At 34.2% G+C, this 21,625-nt stretch overlaps 1 protein-coding gene across 5 annotated transcripts; it reads right to left on the minus strand.

Moving 5' to 3' along the window:
* Positions 1-11,969: 11,969 nt before the first annotated feature.
* LOC126718231 (uncharacterized) lies at positions 11,970-19,890 on the minus strand. 5 transcript variants are annotated; one of them, XM_050420336.1, is made up of 10 exons: positions 19,672-19,885; positions 18,091-18,954; positions 16,938-17,308; positions 16,350-16,907; positions 15,083-15,368; positions 14,780-14,986; positions 13,817-13,990; positions 12,773-12,961; positions 12,585-12,698; positions 11,970-12,455 (listed from the first exon to the last, which is right to left on the minus strand). In XM_050420336.1, exons 2-10 carry the CDS (start codon positions 18,898-18,900, stop codon positions 12,129-12,131), a joined length of 3,036 nt encoding a protein of 1,011 aa, XP_050276293.1. In that variant the 5' UTR covers positions 18,901-18,954; positions 19,672-19,885; the 3' UTR covers positions 11,970-12,128. The 5 variants fall into 5 exon arrangements, 4 of the variants coding, with proteins under 4 accessions (XP_050276293.1, XP_050276291.1, XP_050276292.1 ...); XM_050420334.1 differs by having other exon boundaries at positions 16,350-17,308; positions 19,672-19,884; XM_050420335.1 differs by having other exon boundaries at positions 16,350-17,308; positions 19,637-19,884.
* Between the last annotated feature and the right edge of the window lie 1,735 nt (positions 19,891-21,625).

The following is a 21,625-nucleotide window of genomic DNA, read 5'->3' on the forward strand; positions in this document are numbered from 1 at the left end:
GGGGAGTTAGCATCGACGACGAGGTAGAGTGAGAGTGAGGCCGTGAGGGACTAAGGCTAGGTCAGTGAGAGTGAGAGCTTGAGGGAAGCGGCGGGCTAAGAGAGTAAGAGTGAGGCTGTGAGGGATTGAGGGTTGGTCGTTGAGGGTGATGCCGTGAGGGACTAAGGGTGGGTTGGTGAGGGTGAGGCTGTGAGGGACTGGGGTGGGTCGATGAGGGTGAGGGTTAGAGGGTAAGAGTGAGAGCTTGAGGGAGGGTGGTAGTTGAGAGAGTGAACGTGAGAGTGATTATGGTTTTCGATATAGTTAGAGGTATATATATACACTTCGGTATTTTAGTAATTTAAATTTATACGGGCCAGGTCGGGTTGGGGCGGAGCGAGTATGCATAATACCCGCACCGACTCGATCCTGCTACAGTTTGAAATAATAAAACCCAAACCCACCCCTAATATTTCACGGGTCTGGTAAAACCCGCCCCATTAGGGTTGAAATAATAAAACCCAAACCCACCCTTAATATTTCACGGGTCTGGTAAAACCCGCCCCATTAGGGTTGGGTCAGGATACCTACAGGCTAGGTAAATTTTGCCATCCCTAATCTTAAACCAATTAAGAAGATTAACGAAGAACGTAATAAAATATAAGAAAGTCTTCTCAAACAAATGATTATAAAATATTTAGGGAAATCTAAATGGTTAAACATTAATTTTAGTGAATTAAAAAATATTTAATATTTAATAGTTTTTATTTCAATTACTGCCAAAGCAACTAAACATGAGAAAAAATATTATATTCAAAATTATAAAAAAAAAAAAAAGGAGTATGGTGCACTATTACTTGTGGTGCAGTGCAGTTATGCCATCGAGCAGTTTTTGTGCGATTTTTGTGATTTGTACTATTTATGCTATTTGTTGAACACCCCTAATAATAAGACTCTATTTTTAATTGGATAGCCTTTTTTTTTTTATATACAAAATAGAATTCTACTCTAGAATAATCTAAGTGTATATGTATGTGAAACTGCCTTCTGGAGACTTGAACCTCGGTCTTTGCCCCCCACACCCCACAAACACACAAACACTTATACTTGTGGAGTGATTATCACACCAAGGGTGTGCAGTGATTAATTGGATAGCCTTGAAAACACCAAAAAGTTAAGGAATAAAATCATAAATGCTAAAATAAAAATAAATAAAAAATACAAATCAGCAAATATAAAAAAATAAAAGGTAAAACAAATCCTTCAAAAGAAAATGCTAAAATAATAAGAAAATATTCATCATTTAAATACCTATCTTAAAGAGAATAAATACTGTTTGCAAAAAAAAAAAAAGAAAAAAAAAAGAGAGAAAGAGAGAGAGAGAAAGCACTGATAACAATCACCACAATATTAATTTTCATCTGGTATTCGATTAGCAAAGAAAAAGAAGAAGATTTAGAATGAATAAAAAATAAGTTTCAGAAAAATATAATAAAGAAAACGAACTCCGTACCTGTAAAAAGAATGAAGCAAGCAAGTACGCACTCATGTAGTAAAGAAAAGAACACCACCCTTTATTTTGAAATAATGCCCAACTCTCTCTCTCTCTCTCTGATTTCTTAAAGCGTAATATTGTGAAAAACCTAAGCTTACTATGTCTTTATATAGGAAGGCCTTAGTCCCAGTCCTTTGTAGACTAGAAGTCCAACAAGTTCAGTATTTTTTTTCAAAATTGAAATTATTCCTAAACCGGCTCTAACTCCGTGATAATCGTTTCTTTTACACCACGCAAGTATTGAAAAACGAGGGTTTATTATAGAAGAATTTATCTAGTGTTATGCGGTGCGGGATAAGGATGTAGACAACATTGGTTGACGCGTCCCACTGTATTACACATCTCAAATAGGTCCAATAACATTTCGCCAAATCGGCAACACGGAACCGACATTGCGTAGGAAATTGTAGCGAATTGTGATTCATATTATCATTTTTTTTTTTTTTTGAGAAACAGTGATTCATATTATAATGAATTTAAAGGGTATGGTTTTTCTTTTTTCTTTTTTCTTTTGAATCTTTACATCTATATATTATGTTTTATTGTTTCTCAAAAAAAAAATATTATGTTTTATTAGGGATACTATAGATTATTATCACTCATCAGTATATCACAGAGATATTTTGTAAAAATATCTCACAGAAATTTCAAAGCCAAGTTTAAAATGGTAAGGAGAAAAACCTAAAAATAAATATTGTGTGAATCTCACGTAAAAAAAATCTACGTACCTAAATTCCTCTAGAAATTAAATATATATATATATATATAAAAAGATTCAAAAGAAAAATAAAAACCTTTTGTATAAAATTATTCCACATTAGTAATCAATGAAAAAAAAATATTACATTAGCAATGGGCATGAATAAAGCAGTATTAACTCTTTAAATAAAATAAAAAATAAAAAAAGCTGTATTCATGTAGCATAAAAAAAGAATATATATATATATATATATATACATACACACACACACAAGCCTCTGAGCACGCGCATTTGCATGTATTATAATTTAGAAGTATATACTTTTTTCAAACAAATAAAAATGATAAACTTTAGAGATGAGTAGTAACTGTAATTTTTTTTTTAAACGTAAAGGGAAAAAATTCTAAATTTTAAGAGTTATATTTTTTAATTCAAAATAAAATTTGTTATTTGACATTTACAACCCTATTTTTAAATAAATTTACCCTTTATTAATGAAGATATTTTTGAACCATAAAATAATCCAATTGAAAGAGGGGAATCCTCTTTTATATATATATATATATATATATATATATAGAGAGAGAGAGAGAAATGGGTTCAAGTTACACCTGGTGTAAACATTTTTTAAACCATTGGATTTAAGTAGATCCAATGGACAAAAAAAGATCCTCATTAATGTTAATATTCAAATTAATTTCATTTATTATCCCTTATTTAATACATTTCATACCTATCTCTAAACCAAAAAAAAAAAAAAAAAAGTCTACATCTCTCTCTCCTCCATAATCACGTTTTTCTCTGCTCTCTCTTTCTCCTCCATTGCTTTTCTCCAACTCAATTCCATTGCCTTTCTCTTCTCTTAATTCCAATCTCACCACCATGCTCCTTGCCTCATCAACATGAACACTCCAGATCTTGTCTCATGAAATAAAAATTTTCTTCATGTTCAGATTCATCTTTTTCCAAAAGATACTTTCATTAACTACTTCAAAAAATTATGACTACGCGGCGCCCTTCAATCAGTCATTATTTCTTGATGGAGCATCTAGAAACACCCTTACCCAATCACTTGCTTTTAATTTCCAGGCAATAATAATTCGGTGTTTTCTTCTCGTCAGCATGACAATTTTATGCATTATGTTAAATATTTATTTTAGCAGCTTTCATCAATCAGAAGAAAAGAGTCAACATATACATATGTATGACAGTGTGAGGTTTAATAATTAGATTATAGATGATCACTAAATCAGGATAACAAAATTTTACTTAGTTTTTTCTTGGATTAACATATATATGTATGTTTGGAAAAAGATGAATCTGAACGTGAAGAAATTAGAAAGAGAAAGCAAAGAAAAACGTGATTATGGAGGAGAGAGAGATGTAGACTTTTTTTGGGGGGTTTAAAGATAGGTATGGAATGTACTAAATAAGGGATAATAAATGAGATCAATTAGAATATTAGCATTAATGAGGGTTTTTTTTTACCATTGGATCTAGTACTTAAATCTAATGGTTTAAAAAAGGTGTAACTCTAAAGAGTTACACCAGGTGTAACTTGAACCCATCTCATATATATATATATATAAAGCTTTTGCGTTTATCCAAAGAATTGATAAGGTAGAAGAAGAAAACTGATAAGAACAATTGAAGTATTATATGGATCTAAAAAAAATATTGCTATATTTTCATTTTTATTTTTTAGAGAAAAATTGTTTCAATTTAGTGCAGTCATTTAGCACAACCATGAGCTCTAAGCCCTATATTAATATAACTATGGATGCATAAGTCATTGGAGCTTGCTACTAATTTTGTTTCATCCTTGAGTTAATATTTGAAATCTAATATCTTCTGTACCAAGCAAACAAATATTTGGAATACTAATTTTTTTCACATTTGCAATTCATCACTTGAACTAACAAAGAAAGTTTAGAAATTTTTTTCTTTGTTTCATGCAAATGACAAGATTCATCAAATAAGAGTAAACTCAATCAAATATGTCAACCCCAATAAAATCAATATCTTGGAATATTATGTGTTTGTAGAAATCAAATGGATTATCTAACTTATGAGTCATGGGCTTACCATTTGTTTTCATTTTGAATTGATATTCTTCTTGGACACTACAATCTTGATTTCGACATCCATTTCTATAATAGGATCTCATTAATATCCACCAAAATCTCAATTTTAGGATCTTTTTCTATAATATGATCTTCATTCTTTTTTTTAAATTCTATATTTTGTTATTTGACTTCTACATAAGCTTCAAGGAATGTATTTTCTTCAACATGCAATTCCCCCCCACCCCCCTCTCCTTGACGGTGGATTAAAATAGAGCTCATCAAAATAATTCAAGTATGAACTCGTTGGCCAATAATCTTGCTTTATAAATGACAATATTACATCACAACCCAAATAATAAAATTCAATAGCAAGCATCTTTCTCATCCTTGGCTATAAAAAATTTTTATCTTTACCTCGTTGAATTCTTTGAAACTGTATTTGTTCCCTCCAACTTAAGGCATACCGACTAAGTTTAAAAAAATGTGTAACTTTTCTCGCATGCGGAATATCCATATAGTCAGATAAATTCTATATTATCAAGTAATCACTCAAGAACATCTTTCTTAAAAGAACAACCATTAAAAGTTGCAATTCTTTTATCAAGTCCATAATCATTTTGAATCTAGTTTGAGAGGAAACTAACTTACCCATAGGTTGCCAATTATATCTCTGCAATAGTTATCTTTATTATTATCGCCTATGATTCTAAATCGTCTCCAATGGTGCCATCTTAGTAAAGATATTTGTGAGTGTTTGTTCTCAACCACATACTACTTGCTATGTGTCACATTGAAACAAAAGGAATTTGTCCCTTGTAAGGAATCCTTCGTGAGTTCCTTAGTGAATTGCCACCAAACTAGGATAAGAACAATACTTTGAAAACAACTAATGCGGGAAAAAAGCCATAAAAAATAGAATACGTCTACCTCAAGTTAATAACCTTGAATCCACAAGGAAAATTCTAGAATCCCCCAAAAAATAAAAGAGAAAATTCTCTGAAAACTTTATTAATATGTGTAGTCACCAAGCCCATAAGTTGGGCACGAAGGATTTGTTTACCAATATTGTATCTCGACCTTACACGAATGTGTGAATAAATTGAGAAGATGGTAGACGCGGGTAAGAGGAGTTGCGCCCTAAGCACACCAACAATGTGTACCATGCACATCTAAAAGGTTTTGAGGATAAGGGGGACACATTTTGACGTACTATGCTGGACATCAAGCACTACCTTGAGAGATACTGGACCAAGCAGTCCTTTCCTAACTGCACCGGACTTCCTCACTTGTTAGCATCTTGCATTGCTTGGACAACACAATAGTCAACAGGCACATATATCTCTCTCAATGGCCTGGGGAAAGGACAGCCCATGACCATGGCTAGCCTTGTCCTTCCCTTTCCACTCTTCTCCTTCAAGTGATTCTCTCTCTCCTCTAGCAAGCGATCTTGTATTATCATTAGTTGTCCTTGCAAACCAGGTGCCTTTCTTGTACTATAAAAGAAAAGGACACTAGTCATACTAGGAAAGGAGGAACAAGGAGAGCAAGAGGAATAAGAGGAAAAAGATAGAAGCATACATCGAATAGAGGGTAGTGGAAAAACTGCAGTGTTGTAATTTATTGGTTTCTTTTTATCAGAAGAATACAAAATCCTTGCACTAAAAAAAAGTCTTATAGCCACGTTTTTAAAACGCGGCTATAACTCCTGAAAACATGACTATAGGTCAATTCGAACTATGACCGCATTTTTTATAGCTACATTTCTAGCCATTGTCTAGAACCTATAACTATAGGATTTTTGGCCAAAATCCTTGCTCCTTACCGTGGTTTTTCACCCCTATTTTCTTAGGGTTTTTCACGTAATCATTTGTATTTGTTTTTTATTGTTAAGTCATCCTCATTGTTCCCTTGTTCTTAGTGGTAAAGAAACACTATTTCAAAGCTTTGACAAATGGTGTTTAAATGTACTAGGGTTACGGTTTAGAGCTATTTATTATACATTATCTAAAAATCTAATTTACACGTACAATATGAAAGTTGTTCTTAATTTTTTTTTAAGAGTTTGGCTCTCGATAACTTAATTGATAAGAAAAAATACTCTAAAAAGAGATCTTAATTAATACTTTCCCATAGTATGACTCTAATTTGACAAGAAAAGCATTAAAAATACCTAAAATCCAGTAAACAATAGCCTTACCTAAGATTTTGAAAATTATATGAAAATATCAAAATTAATAAATAAAAAAGATTATACGCCATAAACTATCCTACATTAAGGGTTATCATCATCTACAATAAACAAAGCTTAGTTCATCACACTAAGTTCATCTTTTATGATGTTACGGAAGCTACAAGAAAACAAACATGTTAGTTTCTAAATGAAAACCTTGTATCCACAAAGGGTTCTTTGAATCTATAAGGTGATAGAGTTCTGGAATTTACCAAAGAGAAACAATAGACAAAAGTGTAGACACCTCATTTCATTTTGACATGTATCCAAGCCCCCCCCCCCCCCCCCCCCACAAACCAAAATAATCAACATCGTGTGTGGAACCCAATGAGGATGACAAGCCTAAATATGACTCAATACAATTCAAGTTCAAGCCTAAGCCTAACTATGAAATATGGAAGAAGCCTAAGGCCCAAAAGCCCATTTTGACCTAATTTGACTGAGGTTGACAAAGAGTGCGTACGCACTCTCTAGACAGAAAGCCTCAAATCACTTCATTTTCATTTTAATGGGATTCTAAGTCAACTAGCTTAATCAACTGGCTACCCAAACGTCTCATCAAACCCTAGACACCCATTTCCCTTATAAATGCCCCTATTTTCAACATCCAAAGGGTCAGAAAATTAAACACTACCAAAACTGTCAAAATTCTCTCAGAATACCTAACCTAGAGTTTTAAGGCTAGAAGGGCAAAAGGATTGATTATTAGATTGTTCTTCAAATCCTTGTTGATTTGAAGGTAGTCTCTTTCTCGCCTTTATTCAAACTTCTAGTTGGTTCAAGCTTGCAAACACACTATTTAGGGTCTTTTAGTCAACTCTAATCAAATCATTCAACCCATCCTCCCACACACATAATTGCAGTAGTTGATTTCTGACAAGGGGTTGGTCAAAACAATATCACTATAAGTGCTACAAGGAGGAGATGTGGATCTTTCCCATGATCCACACTCTCCTCCTCGATTCTTGTTTCTTTTATACTTCTCGTTGTTTTTAAGTCTTAATATGTTTTTTTACATGTACATAATCTATTTTGTGTCTTTGGTTTAATTCATTTCCCTTGATTGTGCTAAGAACATGTAAATCTGCCACAATATAAGTATACATAGAATAAGCTACATATACATCCATATCTATGTGTACGCACTTTTTAGATGACTAGGGTTTTTGCTTTGGTTGTTTATCTAAGAATCTGTTTTAAATGTACACTGATAGAAGAGTGCATATGCACCTTTCTTACAATGTATGCCAAATTGGGCCCAAACCAGATGCCTTGTCTTTTATGTTCTATTTATCATTAATGTCATGTTTTATTATCTTTCCATATTTTTTTTACATGTCTTTAATGTGTATATCCTGATTTATTTTGTTTCCTTTTGTATGTGATAATAAATGCAAAATACCCAAAATATCTTCTTTCTTTCCTTTTCTATTTCAAAACCCTAATTCACTCTCCCTTCGCTCTCATCCAATCTTTAATTATGATTTGAACCCAATAAGGCAACTAAAAGTCTTAGAGATAAGTAAGGAAATATTCCAAACCTTAGAAGACTTAATTACTATTAAAACTTAAAGTCAATACTCAATTAGTATTCAATTTATTTGAGTTTAATTGCCTATTCAAATATAAGGAAAGTATTACAAGGGGACTTTAATGCAATCAAGGTAATTGATTTGAATTTACATAGTAATATCAAAAGTCAATTTAATCAAGCCCTAATTGATCGAATCTTCTTAATCCTTAAAAGATACAAATCCCTAATGTCAAATCAAGACAACTTAAGTCTAATAAAAGAGAAAACATACATCAATTAGTGAAGATTCCACTTCGATTAATACTTCCTTCTCATAGGACTTAAACACTCATTGGAGTAAGACTCTCAACTCTGTTTGGTATCCACATGCACATGCATGATTGGATATATGCATACACACACTTGAATGTCTTACCATGCTTTCATCCTGTTGTCTAGCCATGTTGTCTTCCATGTTATGCCTTGTTTATTTAAGTTCATTGGCATGAATCAGTTTCTCCTTCCATGATTTGTTTTATGTATACATGCTCACATGTATATGTCGCTTTCCATATTTATCTCATATGACCCATAGCCTACACCTAAGTCTAGACGCAAATGCACACTTTTGAACCTCTAGGATAAATCTACCTCCTGTCCAAATCAAGTAACAATATATGAAGGCCAGCTATGGCTGGGCAAACTTGGGGTGCCTAACCTCTTCCCATCACGTTATAGACATCTCATTTTGTACCCCTTATGACTTGAGCCCCCGTTCTCTAATGACGACATCACTTAGAGTCCCAAGGTTGATTTAGAACCCAATCTTGTGAATCTTTAGCTTGAAAGATGTTTTGGTAAGAAAAATAGGCAGGAAAACCCTAAGCATGCACAGGCACGTTCGCTTTAAGTATGTGCACACATACATCAAGCATATGCATGCATACCTCATGTATGCACGTGCACTTAGAGTTTTAGTTACCTGCAAGGAAAGTTTTTAGACATAAAATTTTGTAAAGTGAATCCCATATTAGCTGGGAGCCACCCTACACCCCCTATGATCACTATAATAAAGCCCCAAAGGCTCTTTTACCAAAACATGTCAAATTTACTAGAAAATAGTGAATCAAAAAGGGAGTTTATTCCAAATATCCTCAAGTAAAAGGTTTACTTAGTTAGGGACTATTTTAGTGTTATCCTTCGAGTTTTAAGTTTAACTAACCTTCTTGGATTTGTTCTTGATTAGACTGAGAGGAATGATCAAATTAAAGCTCTAAGGAGTTCTAGTGTTTGAGGTAAAGGTCTAACTTTGTCTCTCTCATTTTTGTTTGTTTACTTGTTTTTCTTTGTGTTTTATTGCTTTAGTATCTTGTTTTTTTAGTTTAGATCATTTACTTTTCATATTAAAAGCATAATAGGTTGCTAGAATTCTTGTTTTGCTTGTTGTTTCTGGGTGTTTATGCCTACGCGTGCTTCATGTATGCATGCATATATTTGTAGCATGCGTATGCATGCACATGGGATGTGCACGCATGCTCGTGCCCAAAAACCCAGAATTAAGGATTCTTTAAGTTTTATTTGCTTTGGTTAATTTTAATCACTTTTAGTTTCTGTTTGACTTAGTCTTGCATGTTTAAACCATAAGATAAGTAGAATAACATGTTTTACTTGCTTGTGATTGATAAATTAAATATTAGGGTCTACATGTCTTGGATGAACAATATGAATATGCACATGAACATGAACATGCATTGATGCATAGGTGCTCTAATGCAGTGAGGTAAGTGAGATAAGTAATGCATAAATCATATGAGCATGCATTTGATTACTATAATATGAGTTGATTGCTTATGACGGATAAACATGATGAATGCTTTGATGATTGAATATGCATGTGATGATTCTTGATGCTACTGCCTTGCGAAAATTATTGTATGTTTTGCATGTTGCCTTTAAATATAATGCATGAAGTGATTAGATGAATGGTAGGACTTTATACTATGTGTTGTAATGGGATGATACACCATTTTGAGTGCTAGATGCATGTTAAAATGTGTGTGAGTATAGAATAACATGTTAGAGGATCCTTTGATGGGATTAGGATTTGAAACAAAATGAGTGGAGGCCATACTATGGGTCAGGTGGGGTTGGGTGCCTAACACATTCTCATCCCTATACCTAAACTCTGGATACGTGCTTTGATAAAGATCAGTCCTTCTATAAGGGTGCTACATATATGGTTTCTAGACCTAATCTAGGTGAAAACTCCATTTACACTCTCTACTCGGTCCACTCTAGGCCAAGATGTACTTCACATGAGGAAACCACTCATCACGGGTGCTTACACCCATACCTATACCGTAACTCTGGACCTTGTCTGGTAGGAAGACCTTCATGAACTCAATTCTTTGGTTCCTAGACATATAACCAAATGGCGACTCCTTTACTTCTTTTTAAGAGGCACCACATACTCCCAAGCTCATGTCAATTTGAGTTTGAAACCGCTTTTATGGAGATTATGTACCACGCACCCCGCCTTCGTGAAAAGGAACTGACATGCCGATATGTCATCTAAAGGGAGTATGGATCACGGAACTTACAAAAGTCTGAATTTTTATTAATCTGAAAACTGAATTACCTTGGAAACCACAGTGCATTTAAGGATGGGCTCCTCTCCCATTTTTATTTCTCCCGTTATCTTTAGTTTTACAATGGATAGTACCGCAGAGGCAGCCCAGCCCAACATTGTAAAAAATGTCCACTACAAACCTCAAGATCATTTTTATAATATGCAATAAATGAATTAATGCATGTAATGCAACCATGAATTTTTGGTATATAAATGGTCATTCCAACCATCTTTCCGAATTAAATCATAGGTGCAAAATCAAGTGTCTACAGGCACTTCAAACAAACTCCTAATATGGAGTTTTAAATAATTTGCTTGATTTTTCAAATGGCTACACTTATCTTATTATCCTAGTGATAAATATTATAAGTTAGATAACCCTAAAATAAACGAGTCCTAATAGTTTACTAAGGGCATGTTTGGTAGCTATTCCTTTCTAAAAAGTCTCTTCCCCTAGCTATTCCTTAATACATGTAACAACTTTTTAAATTATTATATTTTCAAAAAATAAAATTTTTCCATATGCATAATCTTTTACTAACTTTCTAAACCTAACAATGAAACTTGTGAATAGGAATAGTTATCCCAATTACAATATCTTTTATTTCCAATAATAAAAATTATTTTTCTTAAGAGTAATCTTTATTCATGGCAACAATCGTGCTTTAAGGCTCTGAGTCTCTTCATCAATAAATAGGTGTAGACTCAACACATCTGGGGAACCAAGAGCTGAAACTTTTTATTGAGAGTTAGAAATCTAAAGGAGGGTGGGTGCACCATATCTAATGTAAACCCACAATCCTAAGCAGGAAAACACTATTTCTTAATGGAGAAGAAAAATATGGGCTGTGAACCCATTTTTATGAAGTGAAGAAATGCGAATCATTAGGAGAAATTTTGGGTAAAAGCCAATTTGTGTGGTTGGATAAAATTTGAGCTTTTTTGCTCCTTAAAATGATCTCGATCCAAGACCCATTCATTTTCCACTACAATCGCAAATGGTTGTGTACCAAAAGTGAGACCTCAATTCTCAGCCTCTCACTTCATACCCTAATGTTGGAGAAAACTAGTTCCCAGGGAATCTAAGACAACCAGCTTCCCCTAACTCATGCATAATTTTTAAATACTCCATAGAACATGTGTAGTGTGTGATTTGGCCGATTTGGTTTAAGATTGGATCAGATAAAACACTCTGTTTTTTTGTTGCTGAAAAGATAAAACATTTCCTAGTGAGGAACAGCTCCCCTGCCTCATGCATGATTTATAAATACTCCATACAAACAAATCTATGAGGCAATTAGGCAAAGCTGGTTAAATTTTCTTTATGGTACTTTAATTCTCATGAAATCAAGATATACAAAAGCCGTAAACCAGAAGATTGCCTGTTCTAGTAGCAGAGTCTAAGCACAATATATATCTACAAACATCTGCGTATGAGAGAAGGAAAGAAACATGGCTATTCACCATCTCTCCATACTTCCCGCAAAAGTTGATATCTGACAACCTTTCGATCTCCATCTTTTTTCAGCATCAAGTTGGGTTTTGCTGAAGTAGGAGAAACCCGGAAGTTGTCTATTACAATTGAAGAGATGGGTGAATCCAACTCATCAAGCTCATCATCACTAGTGTATGATTTTCTTAGCACTGGTGACCCGCTCGTCGTAGATTGACTTTTGACCTCTCCAATGATGCCTGTTAGTGAAGCTGCTGGAGGTGGTTGATAAATTGTATGAGCAGCAATGCATGGAAAGCTTTTGAAGGAATCTTCTTCAGACTCAAGGTCCTAAATCAAAGCTACAACAGTGAGTTCCATGCAAACAATCCTATGCAATCTTAACAGGAATGCAGGAATGCAGATTAGAAATTAAGAAGGGGAGAAAATATTTGCGGAGTAAGTGGGAAATGGACTAACCTCAGAATCCAAGGCCTCAAAAACAGCCTCTGGAATTGGGTCTGGGCAAAACTCATCTGGGACAAAATTGTAAAGAACCCTCTTGATTAATGATGCATCAAATGAGGGGCATACCTGCAGATATTAAAGTTAATCAGTGAACAGAGTAACAAAAATCAATTGAAATCATTGAAGTTACAGGATTTCACCTCTTTTCTTATAGACCTATCCGCAAGCATTTCAAAAGGAAGCATCATGAGATCACTCAATGCATTAAGGAGATGGAAAACCTTGAAGGATGTCTCATATTCCACTTTCTTGTCACCATCAAGTTCAATCCCACCTTCACTGTCATCAATGTCAAATAAATCTGTAAGCCATCTTGACCAGTTACCTATCTGACAGCACAAAGAAAAGAGAGCAAAGAACTTTAATCAAGAGTATGCAGAATTGCTAATCTTCATAAAGATAGAATTTGAGACTATCTTTTGTTTTCATTCCTTTTGAGAAGTCCAGAAGACAGATTTTTATACCTTCAACATAATCATGAATAAGAAAGTTCATACAAATCCAATATATCATAACTCAAGAAAGCAATTTAAATTGATCACCAACTGAAGTTGAAAAGAAGCGAACTTCAAAGAGGAAATTTTCTTGTAAGACTCTGATGGAAAACCACATAGAATTGGTCACAAAGACCACTGTTAAGTATAACTAGGACCAAACTCTTTTCGAAGTAGCTTCTTTGCATACCATTAATAAAAAGGTCGCAATAGTGTTATCAAAGTGGACTCATCTTGCATATTCCAGGAGCAAGTATCTGTAATTCAATCAAATTTGTAATTTCCAATTGACAGGTTTCTCTGTAGTGAAAATGGCCACAAGTTCAGGAAAAGGTTTTAAAGAATCCAAAATTTATAGACAACAAATCATATCCGTATTTTGGCCAAAGACTTCTGTCAATTCTTTTTTTTATTTTTTATTACTATTTAATGAATGCACCTGTGTCAATTCTTTGACACCATATTCTGACAAGTGAAAAATAGTTTGTGAGATATCATGTTGAAAAACATTTCATTTCTAGGGGCCCCCAAAAACATCAGGAAGGATACAAATTTTGAAGATTGTCACTGAAGTAGATAAGAACTGTAAGTCTTACAAAATAAGAATGAGAACGTGATAAAATAATGAAAGTGGCTGATAAATGATGATATCAAAGTAGCCCATATTAAATTTTTTATAAAAATACTCACAGCATTTTTTAGCTGGGCACCAGACCCAAAGCTTGATTTTCCAGCCGGAATAGGGAGAACCTTAGAATCACTAATGGGATCAGAAACAGGATCTGTTGGCATCTCTTCAGCTGATTCACGAAGAATAGCATTGAACATTGCCACATCTAATCTGGCCACCAACTGCTCCATCACCTAGAAACACAACAGATATTCTATCGGACTTCATTTCTGCAATAGTAAAACTAATCTTAATATTCAGAGAAGACAAAAACATGTATCATATGGGATAGGAGGAGTAGGTATAGTCATGCCCAAGTATCATATGGGATATGAAGTGGCACATGTAAACACTAAATATAACAGCAGAATGCTACCAGAAGGGAATTATATGCTAAGGTCACCTAGAGAAGGCACCCATTTTAAACATCCTGAACACGAGTGTAACTTCAGGTGCTTTTATCATTGAACTTCATTAGACAATATCCCAAACTAAATTCCAGCCTGATGGAGCAAAGACCAAATTCTTACTTTTGATGCCCAGAAGTGCAAAGAGAACTCCATTAATGAGGGGTTTGTAACAAAAATAATTCCACTGAACTAGAGTGTTGACGTAGTTCAGACCGCATATTGCATGTAAACCACATTACAATAGAGCACCAATAGAATTAAGCATATTGGTATCACAATGCTAACAAACAAGCAAAAAAACAACTGCATAGATTACCAAGAAAATATTCTCCAATTAATTACTTTTATTTCTTATGTATCCAATCAAGCATACCTCACCTACCAGAATGGCTTCATCAACTTCTACTTTCTAAGGAAATATACTTCCCCACATATGGTTTCAAATATGACATGAGTGTACAAATACACAACTTGAAGTTTCAAATTTCAATCAACAAACTAGAAATGTATTATTTAAGAATCTCATTCTTGTAATACACATTTGAGGAAGAAAGCTTAAATGCGTTAACATACCAATCTAGCCAGCACAGGTAAGCAGCCACACTCATGCCCTCCAGCTCGAACAGGACAAAGTCTTTCACAAGCATCCTTAAAAGCCCTTTTCCAAAGATCTATGGAAAAGTTTCCCTGCTCCTGGTCACCTATACCATATCTTGTTCCATGGGTTTTCCTTGAGCCTGAGCACTTAGCAGCAGCAGACTGCATATGTGGAGTCAAAGTCTGAAAACAACCAAACAATGAATCAAATTAGCCAACAAAAGTGTATCAAATTTTTCTATGAGAAAGAACTCCATAGGAAGAAAGAGAGAATTTGACCTGCCACCACACAGACTCAGTGATTCGATTGAAGATCCAAGTTTCAACATTTTCCAATGCAACTATAAAGGTTTGTGGGTCCTCCCAGTCATCAAAATATTCCACTACATTATTTTTCTTTTCCACGAGAAGAGATGATTGACGCTGCTTCAAGGAAGACCTCTCACCCAACCCATTCCCACCACCTCTACTGCTGATGTTTGGTCCAGCAGAAAGTTGCAATTTGTCAACAGCCTGGCTGATGATTGCCCTTAACAAAATTGAGTTTGACAACCAGAAAGTCAACCTGTTTAAAGAAGGAGAAACATTCAACAAAAAACCCAAAGAAATACATGATTTTGGAAGCCCTGGAAGATGAATATTTCCCTGAAGCTTTCTGTGGTGAATTAGGAACCCTGGCATGAGTAATATGTATCACTAAATGACAGTTAACTGTCCTTGGCTGAAGCTTACTGGCACTTTCAATTTCGACAATAAACACAATCATTTTTCTATATCAGTGTAGGTAAAAGAGCCGGGTGCACTTAAGCGCAAGGACCTCTGGAGCCTAAGCATAAAGTGTAAACACATGCCTAATTGAAGTGAAGCGCACAAATTTTATTTTTTTAAATTAATAAATTTGAAAGTAATTATTAATGGCCAATACAACAATCAAGTCATTTTATATAATTAATATAACATTTATATAAGCCCCTCCTTTTGCAATTTTATCACAAAAATTGCAATATTTTAGATCAACTAGATATCAGTACTTCGTCACCATCAATATCCTTTCATGAATCTCCAGTAGCCATAATGTGCTATGACTAATTACTAATATTAATTAATAATTTAATTACTTAGTATAAGAAAAATAAGAATTAGTCAATATAAGATTAATGGTGGATTATGGAGTGATTCCAGTCCAAAATGGGTCTTATAGCAGTGTATAGCAGCGCACCATAAATTGAATTTTATATTCCAAATCAATGGTTTATATCAATAGTGTTAATATCACATGGCTACAATTTAGTTTTGGTTCTTTTTTCTTTTTTCTTTTTGAAAAATATATAAAAGCCCATAAAAGCACGCTCAAAGTGCTCTTCTTTGAATGTGCCTTGCTTTAGAGGCAAAAAATGCTAGAGCTTTGGTGTTTCGCGCTTAAGCACACTTTTACCAACACTGTTCTATATGATGGAAAGATGATAATTTAAAATCTGCCAAACTTATAATGCAACATCATCTGCACATGCTTTAAAAATTCAACAAAGTGAGGTCTTTTACATACCTTGGAACATCATTTCCACATGCTTTAGCAACCAGAACTAATCCCGAAACAGCAGTTCTAGCTGCACTGGCCCTCTTAGCTGGGGACCTTGCTTTACAAGCATGAAGATAAAATCTAGAAAGGCGCCGAGCCGGAGCATGTACCTTAATTGCAGAACTCCCATGCTCAGCAACCACTGAATAAAGGGAAACCTCAACAGCAGCAGCTTCTCGCAACTCTTCCTCAAGAGTTTCAATTTTAGATTTTAATTCAACTTTGTCATCAGAAAAGCTACTAGTCATTTCTTTACTTTCACTAGTTGAATAGATACTGGCAACCTCAACAGCAGCAGCTTCTCGTAACTCTTCCTCAAGGATTTCACTTTTAGATTCTAATTCGACCTTGCCATCAGAAAAGCTACTTATTGTTGCTTTATTTTCACTGATAGCTTTTGGTGAGTAGGCAGCAGCTTCTCGTAACTCTTCCTCAAGGATTTCACTTTTAGATTCTAATTCAACTTTGCCATCAGAAAAGCTACTTATTGTTGCTTTATTTTCATGGATAGCTTTTGGTGAATAGGTCCTGGCACTAGTAGCTTCTGGTGAATAGGTCCTGGCTCTAGTAGCTTCTGGAATATTATTATTGTTTCCCTGTTCCATGAGCTGACTATTGCCAAACATCACACTGCTATTGGAAGAGTGAAAAGGGAATTGAACAGACTTCACATGCCTTAATTTGTTAGTCGTAGGGACACTTTCCTGAACTCGAAGTGAATTCCTGCTGAATGAAAGAGTATCATTCCTAAATTTGACTTGCTTTCGGGCAGCATCGTCTGAAAATTTATCAATTACTTCATCTTCTAAATGATATTTCTTCACCTCTAAAGTCTGTTCTTCCCGTCCATTTTCTTGCTGCTCCTTTTTCTCTTTGTCCTCAAAACTGGCAACCTTAACCCAATCCTTTGCTAATTCTGATTTGTACTGCAATTTAATTAACCAAAATTACACAACTAAGTTTGTTACGACAAAATAAAGACAATTGTGTCCATATTACTCCATTTGCCAGGTTCAGAAGTATTAAACTGATGGACAATTGCAAGTTGCAACCATATCATTTACACACTTCTCCATGAACATTTTGCAATATTTTCATTATCCATCTAAAAGAATAACTGATACTTCCAGTTGGACTCATCAAATGGGTGAATTCCATAAATATTTTCCAGACCTATGTACTAGAGTGGCTTAAGAACATACCACAAGTTAATAAAAGCTACATCATGTTTATTCATCTTATAATTACCTTAAAGACAGTACAACTTGAAGAATTCATCAATTCAGAAGAGAGTCATACATTTATGTATGAACTTATTCATCCAACTAAATCCAAAACTAGTCAAGAAGACCATAATCCACACACCGTACAGATGAACGAAACCACTATTGTCATGTTTTAAAGCATGGGACTGGGCCCTTGGCATTTGAGCTCACTCACATTATTCCAGCTTGACTGTTCATTTAATTTGGAATTTGTTCAAAACTACAGAAATATTTAATCTAAGAATTATTATTATAATAATAATAAAACACCATGAATTTTGAACCACATAAAGCTGAAATTCGATTCCAATTCAATTCAGAGCAGCCAAAAAAGTAAATATAATTTCTCAATGACACCAATACAAATGTTTAATGCAATAGAGGAAAGACATTTTTGAGAATGCATTCAGTGAGAATAATAAGAAAGCGACAACATTGAATACCTGATCACTCTGAAGTGGTGAAACTCCTGCAAGTGAACTTCCAGTAGTCTCAAGAGCAGAAGAGGTAATGGTTCGTGATGAATGTGACGAAACATCATCACCTTCCTCGTCAGTAAAAGAGGCAATCTCAGCTTCCTCATCATCCCCTTCATTTGTCAATTGCAAAAACGATTCACTTCTGTCCTTGTTCAATGAAAGTTCCTTTGACAAGCTGCCCTTTGATGATGAGCTGGGAGTGGGACTATCTCTCAATTGCGAAAACGATTCACTTATGTCCTTGTCCAATGAAACTTCCTTTGACAAGCTGCCCTTTGATGATGAGCTGGGACTATCTCTATTAAGAGGTTGAATGTTAACATAAAGAACTGGCTGCGCCGAGCTCTTAAAACCCCGTTTGCAGTTCACCTGAGCACTTATGGTTAAAGACTCCTTGATAATTCCATAATCTGCAAGATTTATCACAGCTGAGCCCAAGAGTTGACCTTTCACTGCCTTGTCCTTTCGAGGTTCATATAAGCAAAACTCTAAGCTATTCTTCTGAAAATTTTCACGGCCTGTGCCTTTTCTAGACACCTCCTGACACAAAGTAATGGGAAGCCTGAAAGACTCGCTGATTCCAATTTTCCCATCCCCAACACCACAGCTAAAAGACCCAGAATTATGATCACCATTTTCCCACTGAAGCAACACAGACTGAGAACCTTTCAAGGATTGTGATGGGGTCCATGGCTTCACCTCCTGTACATGGATGAGGTAATCAACCTGAATTGGCACGCTTTTTCTACTCTTTGATCTTAACCCAAGTACCATTTTAACGAAAACTGCCCGTGTAGCCCTTAGCTGGTATGACTAATCTAAATGCATCTACATTTACAAAACCACACACAAATGAAGACAACCACAAAGAAGAATCAAAATCCATTTAAAACTGATGGGAAAGTCCACATTTTAACACACATGCACAAGTACATTGAGAGAGCACAAGTTGTGAATTTAATTCCAACGAATGACGCAATGCATTGCAATGAAGTTCATTCACCAAAACATTAAAAAAAAAAAAAAAAAAAAAAATGGTGAACTCTGATTATAAGAAAGAATATGAACACAAAAGAGAACGTGCGAAGGTCTTCAAATCTAAAATTATTAACAAACTTGGGTTTGACCCAACACAATCATTGAGCTATATACAAAGCAAAAAACAATATTATAAAATAAAACATGCTATAGATGCCTTAAGAGTTAAGAAAATGAAATCAGAGATAACAATAATAAAGAATAATCATTCAATTTAAAATAAAAGGTGGGCAGTAGTCAAACAATTATATTCAACAAGATTAAAGAATAAAAAAGTAGATGATCATTGTCACAATAATCCAGGCGAAGTGGCAAACACAAAACTGCATCAGATCCAAATAAAAGAACAGAAACATAAAGCATTAAGATTAATACATGAAGTAGCAGCAAAATAAGCCAGAAAGGTAAAGACTTTAGAAGAAAAAAAATGTGAAGATCAGAGTTCTGCGACTCTGTGAGTAAATGTACGTACAGTAAAAATGAGTAAACCAGAGAGAGAGAGTTTACTGTTTAGAGTGATGATGGTGGTGGTGAAGAATACTGCAGAAGATTAGAATGAAAGGAAGAGGTTGTTGGGTTGTGGTTATGTGGATTGGGTTGGGAAATTCTCTGTTTCTGTTTGTTTGTTTGTGAATGCAGAGATTGTCAGAGTTGAGGTGTTGTTTTCTTTCTTTGGACAGGTCAGAGCGTGAAAAGTGTTTTGAATAAAATGGAAACCGAAAGACCAAGAAAAGCAAAAGGCGAAAAAAAAAAAAAAAGGAGAATGCGTGTTGGCTTGGGATTGGGAAAAATGCCTTTTATTTTTGGCTATTATCGTGGCCTTTTCAGGTTCTCTGTGTTGGATACCAACACCAACTCCTTAGTTTTCATTTTTTTTTATTTAGTATTTCAAATCTTTGAGGAACCATTCATGATGATTTTTCTTTATATCAAGTCAAGACATCAATTAATTTTTTTGTGTAAACAGAGATTGATTTCTAGATTTTTTATTAATTTTACTAATTTGTCAACTGGTTTTTGATTTTTGTCCTAATTAGTACATAGTTTTTTTTTTTTTTTGAGAGAATTAATAATATTTCTTGACTCATTCGGCTCTCAATAATTGATTATTTATTGGGATAATATTTCCCTTTATCCTAAACTCCCAAATTTAAACCAAAATAAAATTAGAGTTTTATCCTAAGCTTCCAAATTTAGAAATTGTAGATATGCCAAGTGATTATCTTATTTAATTGCTGTAGTTGCACCAAATTTCAAAAATTTCCAAATTTAATCATTCCTAATAATAAATTTCATATTGTTATCCATGGGTTTTTAGTTGTGTTATGTTTAGATGTGTATAATTAGATTAAATTAATTTTTCTAAATAGTAAAATTGATTATATACGCAAAATCTAACAATAGCATTTTTTAAAAACCTTTTTTCTTTTTACTTTCTTCTTTTAGCCAATAAACAAAAAACCTAATGTATGTATGTATGATTTTTGTAAATGTGAATATTATGTTGTTTCAATTAAATGGAATACTTCTTTCTCAAAAAAAAAATAATAATAATAATAATTTAAGGGAATACTTCATTTATTTTTTAGTGAAAAACAATGAGTTACTTATTGAAAAATTAAGATTAAGACTCAATAAACAAGGTTTCAAAATATCTTTTTTTTTTTTAAATGGAACGGATCTATTACTCATTTAAATGTAAGGAATCATAATACAATGCCTCAATAGCTGGTGGGGGAGTATCCTCCAACCAGACTATGTCTTCAGTTACATCTTTCGCATATCTGGCTAAAACATGTGCCACCAAATTTGCACCTCGCTTAACATGACTAAAACAAACCTATCTAATCCCATTAGCCAGCCATTGGATATCCTGTATTATGTGCCCAAGCCATGACTGATCAGCTCCAGATGATGAAAGTGAAGACATTATAGCTGCATTATCCCCTTCAACAACCAAGTCTGTAAAGCCAGCGTCAATGGCGAACTCCAACGCTCTTCAACAAGCTAAGATTTCTGCCTCTTCACTGCCTCCAACCGGTGGACCTTTTGCAGTCATTGCTGCCATTACCTCCCCCTTGCAATTCCGGATTATTACTCCCACAGCATACACGTTCAGGTCCGAGAATATGGCCGCATCAAAATTCAATTTGAAAACAGGGTCCGATAGCGGTTTCCATGTGCTTATGCCTATATCCTTTTGAACTGGAATATCCAACTGATATAATCTAAGTATAAAGTTCTGTTTTTAGTAATAACTTCTACTTAAAAAAATATAAATTTGTCATATGACTCATATAACTTAAAATGATTTTTATTTTTACTTTTTATTTTATAATTCTATTAAAGTTATACTTTTATTTTATTTTTTTTAAATTTACATATAAATCTTGGATAAGCGGTTTATTGCATAGGCATAAATCAATTTCCTTATTTTGAAAGTTGAAAGTAAGATTAGAGC

This window comes from Quercus robur, chromosome 3, assembly GCF_932294415.1.
Source record: "Quercus robur chromosome 3, dhQueRobu3.1, whole genome shotgun sequence".
In the NCBI taxonomy this organism is placed as follows: Eukaryota; Viridiplantae; Streptophyta; class Magnoliopsida; order Fagales; family Fagaceae; genus Quercus; species Quercus robur.